Below are 14,972 nucleotides of genomic sequence, written 5' to 3'. Positions count from 1 at the left end.
TTGCTGGCTGTTGTCAAACTATTTCTCTCCAACCTTAATACAAAACATATGCTGTTGCATATTCTCAAAAAGACAAAACATGAGCTACAAGAAGTGACCTTTCGTTTATACGGTACGATTTCCACTGCAAATCAAAATTTGGAAGTTATATTTGAGTGATATGACTTGGGTGCAAGTTTGAGTTGTAGTCTGCAACAGGTTAGGCCAACAATACCCTGGGATCGCAATGTTCTTGTGGCAGGAAATCCTCGGCGGCAAGGAAAACAGGAGAAATCAACGGTTTAGTGTTCTCTGTTAGCACTTAGCGAAGCTGTTGGCTTATATAGCAGGGTTATACATTTGTCCTCCCGAGTTGTATTCACATTTGAAAGGGACGAGCACTGCATGTATGAATAGTTTAGCGCATCATAACTATGCTCTTACATTGTTTCACATGAGCGGAGAATAACGTTATGTACATAGCTATACCTTACATCGTTATAGACAGGGTAGTACACAGAACAACAATGTACAGAACACAGCGTCAGAAACCACATTGAACCACATGTGAGACTGCGCAACACAGTACACGCTGGCAAGGCAAACATTAGCAGCAAGGCACCTCTCAATTCTCCGCGCCTTGTGGAGCCCGGCCAGCACGCCTGAACCATGTCTTGAAGGCAGCGACCAAGTGCGGGCAGTCATCAACATTGCGAGTGGAGAACCCGAGGCACTGTTGAAGAAGCTCCTGAGCATCCGGGACAGGCAAGGTGGAGATGATCTGGAGAAATGTCTCCTCCAGCTCTTGGCAATTTGGGGACTTGTATCCACACTGCATAGGCTGAACCATGTTCCTGCAGACATTTAGGACAGGTAGCCAACTTTTGACAAGCTTCGTCCTCACCTGAGAAGCAGAAATGTCACATACGGGCTCAGACAGGTACACCCAATTGAACAGCACAATAAAGCTAAAAGCATGGAATGCTACAATCTATGAGCTTTGGAAACACTCGATGAGAGCTACAAGGATATCTTCTAATTCAAATTGCATGTTCAGTTATGCCAGAGATCAAGTGAATTAGTCAAGTCCCAAGAAACTGTCTCAGACTAAATCCACACCACATCAGTGCTACGTCCCCCAAAACCACTATAAATCCCCATCCCATGGTTGAAGATGAACAGTCTTGATAGTTCGCAGTTGAATCTGATTTTTCAGTTCAAGGTTGCTTTGCAAAACAGGCAGCAACCAGGCTCTTCCAGTGTTGTTTCCATATGGCTAATTGATTCTTGTGTAATACAAACCAAAAGTGGACCAAGGAAAAACTCAATACTCGTTTTGGATAGCCTGCTAGTTCTTCTGGACAAAGTTATTCAGAAAAGAGTTGGCTTACCATTTGCCCAAATGCTTTATTTCTCGTAAAGATTCAGGTTAAACAACAAAATAAGTAAAACACCGTAACCCTTATACAAGGAGCAACTTGATGTCTTACAGTATTGCTAATGAAAAATATAATTGAATCCCCTATGCACATGAGTAACTCTTCAGTAGCCGATGTCCAATAACCGGTTTCCATCTGAATTCAACTTGGATTCATGCATGTCATCTACTCCTATCCGCTGATCAGATACCATTCTTTCAATTTATTGTCTTGTTAAACTACGGGATCCACTGAATGTGCCCCCACACACATATGCACACATGAATATTTCCAGGTACACTCAAAAGTAAGTCATAACCCACTGGAAACACTCAAAATAGAAGGAAACCATCAAACAAGTTGTGGACATGGAACAAAATGATCATACATATGAAAAGGTAAAACCTGCGGTGGTTACAAGCATAACACTAATTACAACATGGAGGAGCAATAAAACAATTTTGGTCATAGAACAAAATGATCATATAGAAGAAATACAACATCCTGCAGGAATTGGTAATAACTCTGGTATTACGAACTCTGGCTCAGCTCAATTTAGCCTACTGGCTAATTTTTCAAAATAATATTTGTCCACGGACAGGATTCATTTTAGATTCAGCACTTGTTTACTGCATGCAAATTTATTACATCTATGTGTTAATGGTACCCAAAAAAAAACTCGAAAACAAATGTTCAAGGCTAAAAGCAGCAAACTGGAGAGCTCCTAAAAAATGCAGATCAAGTGGCACACATATGCACAAAGCCTATCTAGGAAAGCAACTAGTTCATGCATTTATGGTACTGAGAATATAATGAAATCATTATACATATGATCCTTGTGGTAGAATCGTATCCAAAAAAGAGTACACTAAATATGTCTAGCTTAAACACAAAATAGCTGGAAACAGCTGGTGCTATTATCTGCGAAGACATATTGTCATTAAATGATGCTAAACGTTAGGATCATAACCACAAGTCACCAATCTTTACATGAGAACATTCTATTTCAGTTGAGTCAAAATAAAGCATGGGATTACATATTTACATCTCTGGATCATACTAAACAATTAAACATGCTAATGAAATATATCGATATTTGAGCAAAGAGTCGAAATACTACCACCTATTATGACACATGGACAACTCAACCTATTGAATAGATTTGCAATAGGAGGAAATAATCAAATTGGAACTAGCCATCATCTGATTGAATTGCGTCACTCAGCATTGCAGTATACATCCATTAAGTACTACTTATAACATGGACATAAAAATCCATAGAAAAGGAAATTTCAGGTCAGCAGACTAACCTGACGAGGAACTAGTGTCTCCCCATTCACAACCGAATGGGCGAACCTGAGAGTGCATCTGGTAACAAGCACAGGAAGCCCAGGAGTAATATTCTTCCACATATCCACATCATTCAGCAACTTCTGCAGATCAGCGGTCAGTGCAGCCTGCTCACTCCATAGCTTAACTGCATTATCGGCCACCCTCATTTCCACCATCCTCTCAATGAGCCAAAGCAAGTGCCTCACATTCAATACCGCGGACTGCAGGTTCAGCCTCTGTATTGCCTCCCGCTCATCGCTATCCACCGCAACCCTGAAGTCCGGGCTCGCATACTTCCCCATGAGCTCCTTGACAGTCTCCAGCCGTGACAGAAATGCCTCATCAAGCACCTTCTGCACGCAGTCACGGGAGGGGTAGTCCTTGAGGAGCATCGCGACGAACGCCTTGGTTGCAGCAGGGACCGGGTGGCCATGGATGGCGGAGTGGATCAAGCCGTGCAGCATCGCCTCGGAGGGCGACCTGGCGGCCTCGCCCCCAGCAGCAGAGGAGGAGGCGGCTGGGGGAGGTGTGATCCTAACGAGGAGGTCGGCAGCCTCAACGGCGGGGAGGAGAGGCGCGAGCTCGAGGACGCGGGCCTCCTCCTCCGCCGACCAGGGGACGGCCTCGAGGAATCGTGTGCACGCCTCGACGCACGCGTCGAAGAGGAGCTGGAGCGCGACGGGGAGGATGTCGAGGGCGTCGGCGGGCGAGTGGATGGCGCCGGCGAAGTCGAGCGTGTGGAGGAGGCGGACGACCTCGACGTGTGCGTGGAAAGGGTGCGCGCAGGAGTACGCGGCGGCCACCGCGAGGGAGAGGTGCCCGCCTGCGGCGGAGGAGGGGGCGGGGCTCCAACGGTCGGACAGGAGAGCGCCGAAGTAGCGGGAGCGGAGCAGGGACGCCGAGGAGACGTGGAGGTCGAGGGAGGGCGCCTCCGAACCCCGCTGATCTTCTCCGCCGGCGTCAAAATCGGCGCCATCGTCCGGGCAGGGGTCGAGGTGGAGGCGGAGAACGAGGTCGGCGTTGGGGAACGACAGTGGAGGAGAGGAGGCGGAAGCGGAGGCGGCGGCGGCGGCGGCGGCGTGGGGAGCCGGCGACGAGAGGGTGCTGAGCCGGGAGCTGCTCGCCGAACGCTGGCGCTTGCGGAGGGACATTGCCGGCTCGCCGCTCGGCGTTGGGAATTGGGGATTTCTTCCTCTGGTGGGCGGGGGCAGAAGGGCGGTTGCACGGTCCAAGCTCCAGAGGGAAATGAACAGGACAAAGGGGAATGGATTAGGATGAGGATTTGGATGCTTAGGGTATATTTGGTTGGTGTGATATGTTTGGATATGAGATGATCGTTTAGGTTTTTGATGTGAAACTGAATATGGTGGTGCAGAAAGGGAATATTCACGAAGATGCGGGATAGTGGTATCCGGCCAAATTAGCCAGATTAGCTCATCCACCTTCGCGAACCATGATCATTAGTGGTTGTTTATTGATAATTACCTTGTTTTGATATTAATTAGTAATTACCAAGTTTAAATTAGTGTTAATTAATGATGATAGATATTTTTAATTGATAATTTATATTAATTACGCTAAAAATCTATAATGATTAATTTATATTATTATTTATTAGTAATTCATTATGTCCATTCTATACATCCAACCAAAAAAAATGAAACATCCTATCCATCTAACCAAACATAAAATTGAATCACCATATCCCTAAAAATATGGATGACCATATCCCATCCCACCTTAACCACCAACCAATCATGGGAATTAGAGAAATATATGAATATCATATCAATGAATTTTTTTCTTCAATCAGCTAAATAAAGTGGATGGAATGGATATTTTTATTTCTAAGAAATTAGTAATTTTGAAGGATCGGTACATGATTCCTATAGAATTTATTTCTATAAAACTTATAAAACAAATCATTAACCGTGTTTATTCAAAAGAAATACTACCTCCGTTCTGAAATAAGATCATTTTTCGTTTTTCCGTGTCCAACGTTTAACCATTCATCTTATTTAAAAAATTTGTATAAAAACTTAAAAAATTAGTCACGCATAAAGTAATATTCATGTTTTATGATCTAGTAAGAAAAAAATATTAATCGTAAATTTTTTTCAAATAAAACGAATGGTCAAACGTTGGACACGGAAAAACGAAAAATAATCTTATTTTGGGACGAAGATAGTATATATCGTAAATGGTTTTCCTTCGAAACAAATAAGATTTAATATTGACATTTTCACTCCTATGGAAATGAACGTAAAATTATAAAAAAAAACCTGGCGAATTTGGGTGAAATTCATACGTTCTTAATAAGATACATTGACATTTAAAAAAAAACACCTTGAAAATTATGCCAGAGTTTGCATGATCATGAAACGTCAGTCTCTACCATTAAAGATACACAGTATTGTTGCAAGAATTTATCTTGATTTTGATTGGTGACTAACAGATGCTTTTAGTGTACAGTCTGATTTTCTAAGTACATATCCGTAAATATCTTAGTAGATTACCATTGAATTTTTCGCGCATGCTTATCATTCGTTTTATTCAAAATGTTGTGAAATGCACTAGAATGTAAGCTACACTTGAGATATATCCAGTAATAAATCGAATCATAAAAAAATAAATGATAATATATATGTATTTTAATAAGACAAACGATCAAACGGATGTTAAAAATCGAAGATGAATATTTAGAAAGTAGAAAAATTTGCAACCGTGTCATTATAATTTCGCAAAGTTAAAAATATGCCACTAAGTATCTCAATAACATGTAAAGCCTACATAAGTCAATGACACGTGGGTCAGGATGACATATCTACGATTTCGCAAAATTATAATGACAATTTTACAATTTTCCCGAGAAGGTAATCATCCAAAAATATTTTTTTATTATTATGTTGCATTTAAAAACTGGATATTTTCTAGCAAAAACATAAGAATAATCTTCTACTACGCCGTCCTTAAATATTTTTTTATTTTTGATTCTTTATTGGCTCGTTTGTCCAACATTTGACTATCAATAGTCAAGTTTTATCATCTAATAACCATAAAAATTATTAATTACAAAATATTTAAATTAGTCACACATAATACTATCATGTTTTATCATTTAATAACAACTAAAATATTAATTACAAAATATTTAATAAGACGGAGATGCGAGCATTAAAAAATAAAATTATTTTGAGATAGGGACTGAGACAGTACCTAAATTTATACACTTATAAAATGTTTTATCTCACCAATTTATATCATAGGATATTTTATTAACTAAAAAAAATTATCTCATAAGACGTTCTCTTTTATCCATATCTAAATTAACTTTATTCCAATTAAATTTATGCCTAAATCTATTATATATATATAAGCTTATAATGTTTTATCTCTCCATTTTATTTCATAGGATATTTTATTAACTAAATTTAATCATAAGATGTTCTCTTTTATCCACATCTAAATTAAATTTATGCATAAATATATTATATATTACATGTATTTACTATAGTCCTCCCTTATCCCATGTACGTAATATCTCATTGGTACCTATCCCATGTGTAAAAGAAAGAAAGCGGAGCCATTGTTCTCCCAATTCATGTTACATGGAAACCATCAATTTAGAAAACCAGAATAATCAAGTTTTTCTTTAAATAATATTTCTTTTCTATATGTCATAAATTTCGATACACATACAATATTTCTTTTTCTATGCATTAAATTTTTTCTCCATAAATATGTGTACTCCATCGTTAAGTAAATCAAAAAATTTACTACTGGTTCTATGTAAACCTTTGTAGTCCTCGTCCATCGTCAATCATCAGTTAAGTCTTAAGTGTATGCGATCTATTATCAGTTACAAAAGGTACGTTAACGTTTTATATTAACGTTTTATATTAAGACGTTTTATAATATAAGATGTTTTATAATATAAGATGTTTTGATATTTTTTTTTACCATTCGTCTTATATAAATATAAAATTTTTATAATAAAATAAGTCACAACCAAAATAAATAATATTTTTATAATTTTATGAACAACCAAAATAAATAATATTTTCATAATTTTATAAATATCACAAATGATCAAATATTACGATATAAAAAATATAATAATGAAAGTTACAAGCAAAATAAATAATATTTTCTATAATTTCGTATAACACAATGATCAAATATTATAAAAAAATTTAACACAAATGGTCAAATATTACGTTATAAAAAATTATAATAAAATAAGTTACAAACAAAATAAATAATATTTCAAATGGTCAAATATTACCGTTATGAAAAGATAGATTTATTGTAGGGCACGAAAAAATTACGCGGGAAAACAGAACTACAGGGAGAACAAAATAACTTGTTTAGCTCTTTTAGCTACGGGCTGATCTGCCAAACTAACACACGAACACGTGGAGCGGGCTCGGCTATTAGTAGCTCATCCGGAACGATCACTGTGGAAGTGTGCATTGCTTTCTTTCGACTGCTCAGGCTAAACAGGCAGCCGGTTGTTTGGTTCGATACGTCAGTACACATCTCCCTTGCCCATAAACATCTTCTGGAGCGCACAACAGAACTCCATAAGCTAATTAATCAAGTACTAGCCAATTTACATAACAGCAAAGTAATTAAAAAAATGCTTCAGGAACAGTACAGAAGCAAAGATACAATTATAGCCCCCCAGCAAGGATAAGGGCGCCACGTCGATGCACAGCAATCGCTGGCTTTTCACCGTTCAAGCTCGACTAAACTACGATAAAAGGCCTAATCCCGACATGCCTAAGTAGCGTGCTTGTCGTCCTTGAGGTGGCGCGCCTTCTCCTTCTCCTTCACCTCCGACCCTTGCGACGTGTCGTAGTCTGCATGCACATCCATCCATCCAAAATGGGTTAAATTAAACTAATACAGTAAGTAATACACGCAACAGATGTCAAAAAATCCAAGCTTGTTCATATCTTTCCAGTCTCGGGTAACCAGCGCCGGTTTTATAATTTAATTTTGGTGGCAAAATCATGTAGGCGTAGCTGCATGTATACATACGTACCAGGGTGGCTGGGGTGCACCTCGGTCCCAGGGTTGAACACCGGGTCGTTCTGCCCGTAGACGCCTCCGAACCCTTCCTCGTCCGACCGCGTCGAGTAGCCCTCCCCGAACGAGTGGGTCATCACGTCCCTGCACACGCACGCACGCACGCACGCACGGTTGGTTAAACCCGTCGCACCGATCGGCCAAGCAGCTGTACGTGCGCGCGCGAGTTAGTTACCCTGTGGTCTTGTGCATGTCGTCGCGGGAGCCGCGCCCCTCCTGGCGGTCCCCCGTGCCGCCGTCGACGTCACGGCGCGCCTGCTGCTGCTGCTGAGACGGCGGCGGCGACTGGTGCTGCTGCTTGGCGCCCTGCTCCATCGCGACGCCCTGCTCGGCCCCCGGGGTCGGCGCGGCGGGGCTCGGCGTGGCCGAGACGGTCCTCCTCGCTCGGGCGGATACCACCGACGACGACGACGAACCAGGCGGCGCTACGCCACCGCTCCTCCCGCCGAGCCGGCCGAGCGCGAAACCGAGACCCGTGCTGCTGCTGCTAGCTAAACGAAGCGAGTACATGAGGATTGGGTAGGCACAAACGCGAGTGCGTCTCTCGGTGATCCGAGGGAAGCTCTGTTATAAGAGGCGCCCGCGGGCGCGCGGGGGGAGGAGGACACGTAGAGAGAGCGGCGGGCGCGCCTGGAAGGCTCGGACGCGCGTGGCGCGCGCACCCGGGCACCACGTACGTGCAGCGGGGGCCGGTGACACGTACGCGCGAGAGGCGGGTGGGTCGTGTCGCTCTCTAGTCTTTTTTCGGACGGTGAGAGCGAGCGACGCTGAGGCAAAATTTTTTTGTTCGTGAAACGGCCGGAATGGTACGGTTTTGCGCCAAAATTTGGGCACCTGGACGGAAGTACGGAGGCTGGAGGCGGGGTACCAATCAGAGTGGGAATGGTTTGGTATAAATTAATAGGCTAATTTCAATATTGATGATGAAAGATCATCTCCCGCCTAGCCAGTCGTCCTTCATGCTATACTCCAGCGGCCCCTCCTAGACAATGTTCAGTGTTCACCCTTGCAGGCTTGCTATGTGTTGTTCCCTTTTGCATCAGCTTCACCGTCATGCGTGTGTGCAAGAACTCCGCGGGCGCCCTCCGCTCCATTCCGGCGGTGTCTACGCGAGCGCCATTTATTTCATATTTTCAGAGAAGAAGCTTCAGTATAAAACTAGGGCCGCGTTCGTTTGAAACATTGATAAGATAATTTAACCCACGCGAAAAACGTGGTAATAGATTAGTATATGATTAATTAATTATTAATTATTAAAAAATATAAAATAGATTAATATGATTTTTTAAAACAACTTTTCTATAGAAATTTTTTTTGTAAAAAATACATCGTTTAGCTGTTTGGGAAGCGTGCGCGTGGAAAACGAGGGAGATAAGTTATCTAACATGGGTGACGAACGCAGCCTAGGAATCAGAAAGAAGAAATCTGGCAATCATTTTCCTAGTATTCCTTCCGTTATACATTATAAGACTTTCTATCATCGATTAGATTAATATATATGCTAATGAATAGAGACATATATATATATATATAAAACATATATATTGATACCTGGATAAATCTACGTAGGAGTGAGCAGTTGGTTACTGCTCATCCGACCTTTGCATTGGACCTCTGGATGTTCAGCGCCGGTTGTCATTGTAGAAGGGGGCGGTAAATTAAGATGTTCAGAAATTTGGCTTCCCAGTCCCACGAATTTTTGATATTCCTTTTTATTTTTCACTAAACGAATAGAAATTGTAAAACTATTGTGAGAGTATTCAGATATGTTCGTGGTCTAGATTATTATTGGTTAATCCTTTGTTTGTGGTCTAGATTATTTTGCAGGTTAAATGGTATGGTCTACAAGCGAGATGCTTGTTCAAACTTAATTGTCATGATGCCCTGCGGCTGGCTATGAGTCTTCTGCACCTAAAAATGGTCATTTCCACCCTCGTCCTCTCTCTTATACGTATGATTATAAGGTAAAAAGTTAAATTTTTAATCTTAAAATTAGAGTTGGTTGTAGTTTATTTTTTATATTCACTTTTAGATAAAAAACATATGTATAAAAGTTTTACTCGTAAATTATTTTTTATTTTTAAATATGCCGTTCGGCTACTAGCCATGTGACTCTGGATGGCACAGGTGCATCACATGGGCAGGAGAGTATTTGGCTCGGATCTTCGTTGTGTATATGACTCTGGTCCTTACAAGAAATGACATCCAGAGTCACATGGCTCGTAGCCATACAACATATTTGCAAATAAAAAATAAATTATAAATAATATTTTTATATACGTGTTTTTAGTAATTTAAAAGCATATGTTAAGAAATAAAATATGATAAAAGAATTTCAAAATAACTCTAAATTTAAGGTTGTTAATTTAAATTTTGACTTATAAGTATAAGCAAAAGCGAAAAAACGAGGTGGTACTCATGTAATTATCACATCCAGAAAAAAATTACTGTCACTGTGCTCCGAAGAGTTAATCAGAAAAAAAATACTGTGAGGTTTCATTTTGTGTTTTCTGCGTCATGACCAACGGAGAACTAGTGACGAATTCTACCAAACAGCTGGATGATCAGTGCATGCTAGGGTACACAAATCCTAAATCTTCAATCCAAGGAGTGATCTTGCGCTCTCATGACAGTTGGACAACCGTACAACAATCAGAGGGTCACTGAAGGAACAACAATACTATATACCGTATGACTGACGATGTTGCATTTATTTAAACGAATATCAACTGACTATGATGGTTAAAAAAATAAAAACACTTGACATCTTATAGAACTTACTTTCGTCGATGACAATTCGTAAAGCCAAATTGCCAATAACTTGTCATTTGTCAACAAATCATATAATTTTTCCTTTAAAAAACAGGAGGGAGCTCGGCACCTGCGGGGCCGAAGGTGGCCCAACGGTTAGACACTGCAGGCCCAGAAAAGAACTGCAGACCCGTGGATTCTCCTGAGCTACTTTTCAGTCGCTCTACTGTACAAATCATACAGTACTACTGTACAGTTCGTCTGAATTACTAGTGATTTTGTGATGCATTAGTTCGTCTGAATTAACCGTCATACTTGAGATTCCACTGGTCGACTACGTCAAAAGATTCCGCTCGTCAAAGCAACAGGGAGAGTGATAGATTACGATGGAATCATGGGAAGCACTGGCAGCAGTGCAGCACCAGGAGACTACTCCTATCAAAGTAGCATGGGCATGAAAGCATTATTGATCCACTGCATGCAACGCAACGCAAAGGAACTCGCCCAGATCAGTGGCCGGGGCAACAAATGTCAAACTGGTCAATGCAACAATCATCGCCACACGGTTGGCACCAGCTAGTGGAAATGGCACTTTCTTATTAGCCGATCTTTCACAGAATGGCCTCTTCAGGTTCAGTATGGTGGGTGGTGGCCTGGTGGGAGAGAAGCAGAGGACTTCGTCGCCCGACAACCCGTCGTGGCCACGACATCCAGGGAACTTCCGCAACTCGGGTCAAGCGTATCTGAAGTTCTGAACATTGATCATGCTAAAAAGCTCCCTGGTACCGGTGTACTCCTTCCGTCACACAAAAAACCAACTTTTCGATTTTTGTCGAGCGTTTGACCATTCGTCTTATTTAAAAAAAATTAAAATTTTAAAAAAATTAGTCATACATAAAGTATTATTCATGTTTTATCATCTAATAAAAATAAAATTATTAATCATAAAAAAAAATTTAAATAAGACGAGAAGTCAAACATTATATCTATTTGTTTTGAGACGGAGAGAGTAGTAACTAAGGTTCATGATCTTGCCAAAGCAGGCCTGACTCTTCTGCTCTGTGCGCTGTTTGGCCTCATGTACTCAGAAAAGCTTTGCAAGCTTTAAACCTGACTGAAATATCTCGACAGGAACTTAACACCCTTGGAAGAAAAGGTAATATACAGAGTAATGTGAACTTCAGATTATTGCAATTTACAGGCATGGAACAGATTTAGAATTCAAGGCTTGAGTGTTCTGGTGGTAAAAAATTGGGGCAAGCAAACATCTGAATGCTCTTGATTCTGATTGCTGGTCATGAGTCATCACTCATGTGACATGGCTTTCAAAATAGGGAATAATTCAATGCAAGGAAAGGTGTGGATCCTGAAAATAACATCTGCTATATATCTTCTGCAAAGAACGTTTGTACCAATGTTTTCAAGTTCAGATGCGCAAAAGTCAGATATGATAAGTACAGCAATTTTAGCTCCGGAAGAAAAGGGCAAGAGCCAAAAGAGGATGCTGCCTTCTACATCAGGATAAAATACTGAGTTTATAAAGCATTGCAAGACATCGACAGTCCACAACATGAATATATAAAGAGTTGTTTATAATAGTTCTGTAAGAAAATTTTAGTCGTGCAGACTTTACCATAAGGAGATCATGAGAATGAACAATACTTAGCAAAACAGTATAGCACATCAAAATGGGCAAAAAAAATGCAGTTACAAATAAAATAACCTGCCAGATGTGAACAAAACGCTACAAACTGAATACAAATGAAATACAAAAACACAATTTAAGGTTTTTCTCGTAGATGCATAATTACAGGGATCACTTTGATGCAACCAGTTGATTCCAAAAGAACTAAATAGACTTCGAAAGTTTAGGTAATGGAATGACAAATGAGCATAATGAATTCAGTCTCACCAGTCAGCAGCAACTCAAGTATAGCATGAAGCTTCAGATGTATATGAGATATCTCTCATCAGGAGAAGCAATATATTTACTTGAGCAAATATTGCTTGTAGTTCGGTTTTATTTCTTTCTCATGGCTTTCGCACTTCACATGAATAATTGCAGACAAATGTACATTTCTCATCCCGGTCACATGAGCAGGCAATATACCACTACAAGATCTGTTATCAAATTCTGTACAACTAGTACTAAATTTTCTCTAACCAGTAAATACCATGCACTCATACAGCAGCACAAACACCAAGCAAGATAATTCAACTAAATTTCCCAATTATACCAATCATCCTAAACACAGTTTTGGAGGAAACTACAACAAAAGCTGCAAAATGATTTCCTAACTATTTCCTCCTAGATTCTACTATCACATTGGCCACACAACACAAATACTCCAAAAAAAGTTTACTCACCTCCAAGCAGACACAGTAAGCAATGGCCGTTTCTCCCATGCCAGGGACAAGAACGCCGGTGGCAGTTCAACAAGTGAATATTTGTACTTGGAATCATAGTTCCAAAGCAAAAGATCAGCCTGGCTTCTGGCGTAGTTGCTAAGCCTCACAGGCTCGAAGCCGCTCCACTCCATCAGAGTCTGCCACTCGCAGCTACCGGCCATCCTCTCCGTTCTGTCTGCACCCTCCTCCGGCCCGACGGCCCTCTGAATTCGCTCCCCGAACATCCACCGCTCTACCCTCACCCTCTCCGGCGAGTCTCTGGTCATTGCCACATCCAGCGACTCGAACAGTGACCGGTAATAGCTTAACGCATTGGCAAACCGATCGACGAATCCAGCTCGGTTCAGGCTGACCTCGTACTCTCCAAGGGTAACCACTGCTGGACTGAGCGATTTGGCAAGACGAAGCACTCGCCTTACCAGTTCGTCGGAGTCACCAAGAAGGTGGTACAGCTGGAGCATGAAATTGACGGCCACAGCCTCATCTGGTTCAACCAAGAAATCGGACTGATCGAGCTCGTGCACGGGCTGAAGCAATGGAACGAACTCGAAGTCCACTCCGAGGAGCTTGGCGAAGTCACGGAGACGGGTGCTGGTCGCGGCAAGGGACGCCGCGGGCTGTGGCCCCAGGAACGGCGAGGGGATGCCGGTGATCCGTATCCTTGTTGGCTTCCCCTCGGGCCGGGTGGCGAGCGCCTGAAGCAGCGCTGCCCACTGGATGCCCTGCACGATCCCGAAGTCAACTATGTGGATCTTGGTCGCCGCGCCGGTAGCCTCCAGGATGGCCTGGTTGGCGGTGAGGTGCGCGAACTTGGAGTAGGGGCAGGCATCGTTGAGCGTTTTGTAGCAGAGCGTGAGCTCGTCGGAGGCGAACCGCGCGTCTGCCGCCACGGAGGGCGGAGCTCCCGTGCCGCACTCAAGGCGGCGGGTGAGCGCGTCAGCGAAGTAGAAGGCCAAGCGCTCCGATGGGTCCCCGGCATCAGTGGCGGCGGCGCGGACGCTGGCGAGCTCCGCGGCGGCGAGGCCAGGGTCGGTCGCCGCGGCGCGGGAGCACGAGAGGAGAGATTGGAGGATAGGAGCGGAGCAGGAGGCGTCCGCGGAGCTCGGAGATGAACACGCCACCGGGGTAGAAGCGGTGGGCAGGGGGAGCAACGCTGGGGCAGGCTCCGGCCGAGCGGCGGCATGCGCAGGGGGTGGGGAAGGCACAGGCGGCGGCGGGGTGGTGAAGATGAGCCGCTCCAGGTCGGAGTCCTGGAAGGGGGCGTCTCCAATCAGGCTCTCCATCCACCCGTCCGAGTCGAAGTCCGCGGCCGCCGCGAGGTCGGAGAACACCGCGTCGCCCGCGGACGCCCCGAACGCGTCCGCGAAGAAGTGCTCCCCGCCGGGCCACGCCGCGCCACCGTACGAGAGCGCGGCCGGGATCTGGCCGTGCGACGAGGGCGCCTGCGCCTGCGGCATCTGGTGGTGCTTCTGCTGGTGGTGGTGCTGCTGCTGCGGCACCGGCGGCAGGTGGTGGTGGTGCCTCTGCTGCTGCTGCTGCTGCTGCTGCTGCTGGATCACCTGCTGCGCGATGGCCATGAGGTTGCCGCTGTCCGCGCACATGTACGCCATCACGGGCGCCCGCCGATCCGCGCGCGCGGCAGAGCCGTCGGAGTGGGTGCTGTGGGTCTCGCGGCCGACGACGACGAATCGGAGCCGAGTGGGGTGTGACGAGACGAAGGGGAAGACGGCGGAGGAGAGCGGCGCGGGGATTTAAAACAGTAGGGCGTGGCCACCGCGGTGGGAGGTATCGCTCACACTGTAGTGCACGGAATTACGGGATTGCCCCTCGCGCCGGACTAGTATCCCGCCGTACCGTCCGCGGAGGTCGCCGACCTCAACGGTAAAATGGGAGGGGGGGGACTGGGGAGTGATGAACGGATGAACGGCAGGAGGCGCTCGAACTGGGTGATCAGGTGTGGGGATCTTTTGTGCACAGACTGGATAGTTGCCG

General features: G+C 43.8%; 3 protein-coding genes across 3 annotated transcripts; all 3 read right to left on the bottom strand.

The window, feature by feature from the left end:
* Positions 1-564: 564 nt before the first annotated feature.
* On the bottom strand, positions 565-3,997 carry LOC102720505 (BTB/POZ domain-containing protein At1g63850-like). The gene is made up of 2 exons (XM_006650454.3): positions 2,708-3,997; positions 565-883 (listed from the first exon to the last, which is right to left on the bottom strand). Exons 1-2 carry the CDS (start codon positions 3,878-3,880, stop codon positions 605-607), a joined length of 1,452 nt encoding a protein of 483 aa, XP_006650517.1. The 5' UTR covers positions 3,881-3,997; the 3' UTR covers positions 565-604.
* Positions 3,998-7,020: 3,023 nt separating this feature from the next.
* LOC102720220 lies at positions 7,021-8,335 on the bottom strand. The gene is made up of 3 exons (XM_006650453.3): positions 7,996-8,335; positions 7,777-7,904; positions 7,021-7,591 (listed from the first exon to the last, which is right to left on the bottom strand). The coding sequence occupies exons 1-3, from the start codon at positions 8,328-8,330 to the stop codon at positions 7,512-7,514; spliced, it is 543 nt and encodes a 180-aa protein (XP_006650516.2). The 5' UTR covers positions 8,331-8,335; the 3' UTR covers positions 7,021-7,511.
* Positions 8,336-12,759: 4,424 nt separating this feature from the next.
* On the bottom strand, positions 12,760-14,685 carry LOC102719939 (SCARECROW-LIKE protein 7). Its single transcript, XM_006650452.3, has one exon. It carries the CDS (start codon positions 14,588-14,590, stop codon positions 12,935-12,937), a length of 1,656 nt encoding a protein of 551 aa, XP_006650515.2. The 5' UTR covers positions 14,591-14,685; the 3' UTR covers positions 12,760-12,934.
* Between the last annotated feature and the right edge of the window lie 287 nt (positions 14,686-14,972).

This window comes from Oryza brachyantha, chromosome 3 (assembly GCF_000231095.2).
Source record: "Oryza brachyantha chromosome 3, ObraRS2, whole genome shotgun sequence".
Lineage (NCBI taxonomy): Eukaryota > Viridiplantae > Streptophyta > Magnoliopsida > Poales > Poaceae > Oryza > Oryza brachyantha.
This window is presented reverse-complemented; position numbering and strand designations above follow the sequence as displayed.

Bases quoted from the DNA above. Each gene is read 5' to 3' on its own strand.
- LOC102720220 (XM_006650453.3), bottom strand. From the start codon at position 8,330: ATGTACTCGCTTCGTTTAGCTAGCAGCAGCAGCACGGGTCTCGGTTTC. The intron at 7,905-7,995 runs GTAACTAACTCG...GTGCGTGTGCAG, and splicing joins GACATGCACAAGACCACAGG to GGACGTGATGACCCACTCGT. The intron at 7,592-7,776 runs GTACGTATGTAT...ATGTGCATGCAG, and splicing joins GGTGCACCCCAGCCACCCTG to ACTACGACACGTCGCAAGGG.
- LOC102719939 (XM_006650452.3), bottom strand. From the start codon at position 14,590: ATGGCGTACATGTGCGCGGACAGCGGCAACCTCATGGCCATCGCGCAG.
- LOC102720505 (XM_006650454.3), bottom strand. From the start codon at position 3,880: ATGTCCCTCCGCAAGCGCCAGCGTTCGGCGAGCAGCTCCCGGCTCAGC. The intron at 884-2,707 runs GTTAGTCTGCTG...TCTGCTTCTCAG, and splicing joins AGACACTAGTTCCTCGTCAG to GTGAGGACGAAGCTTGTCAA.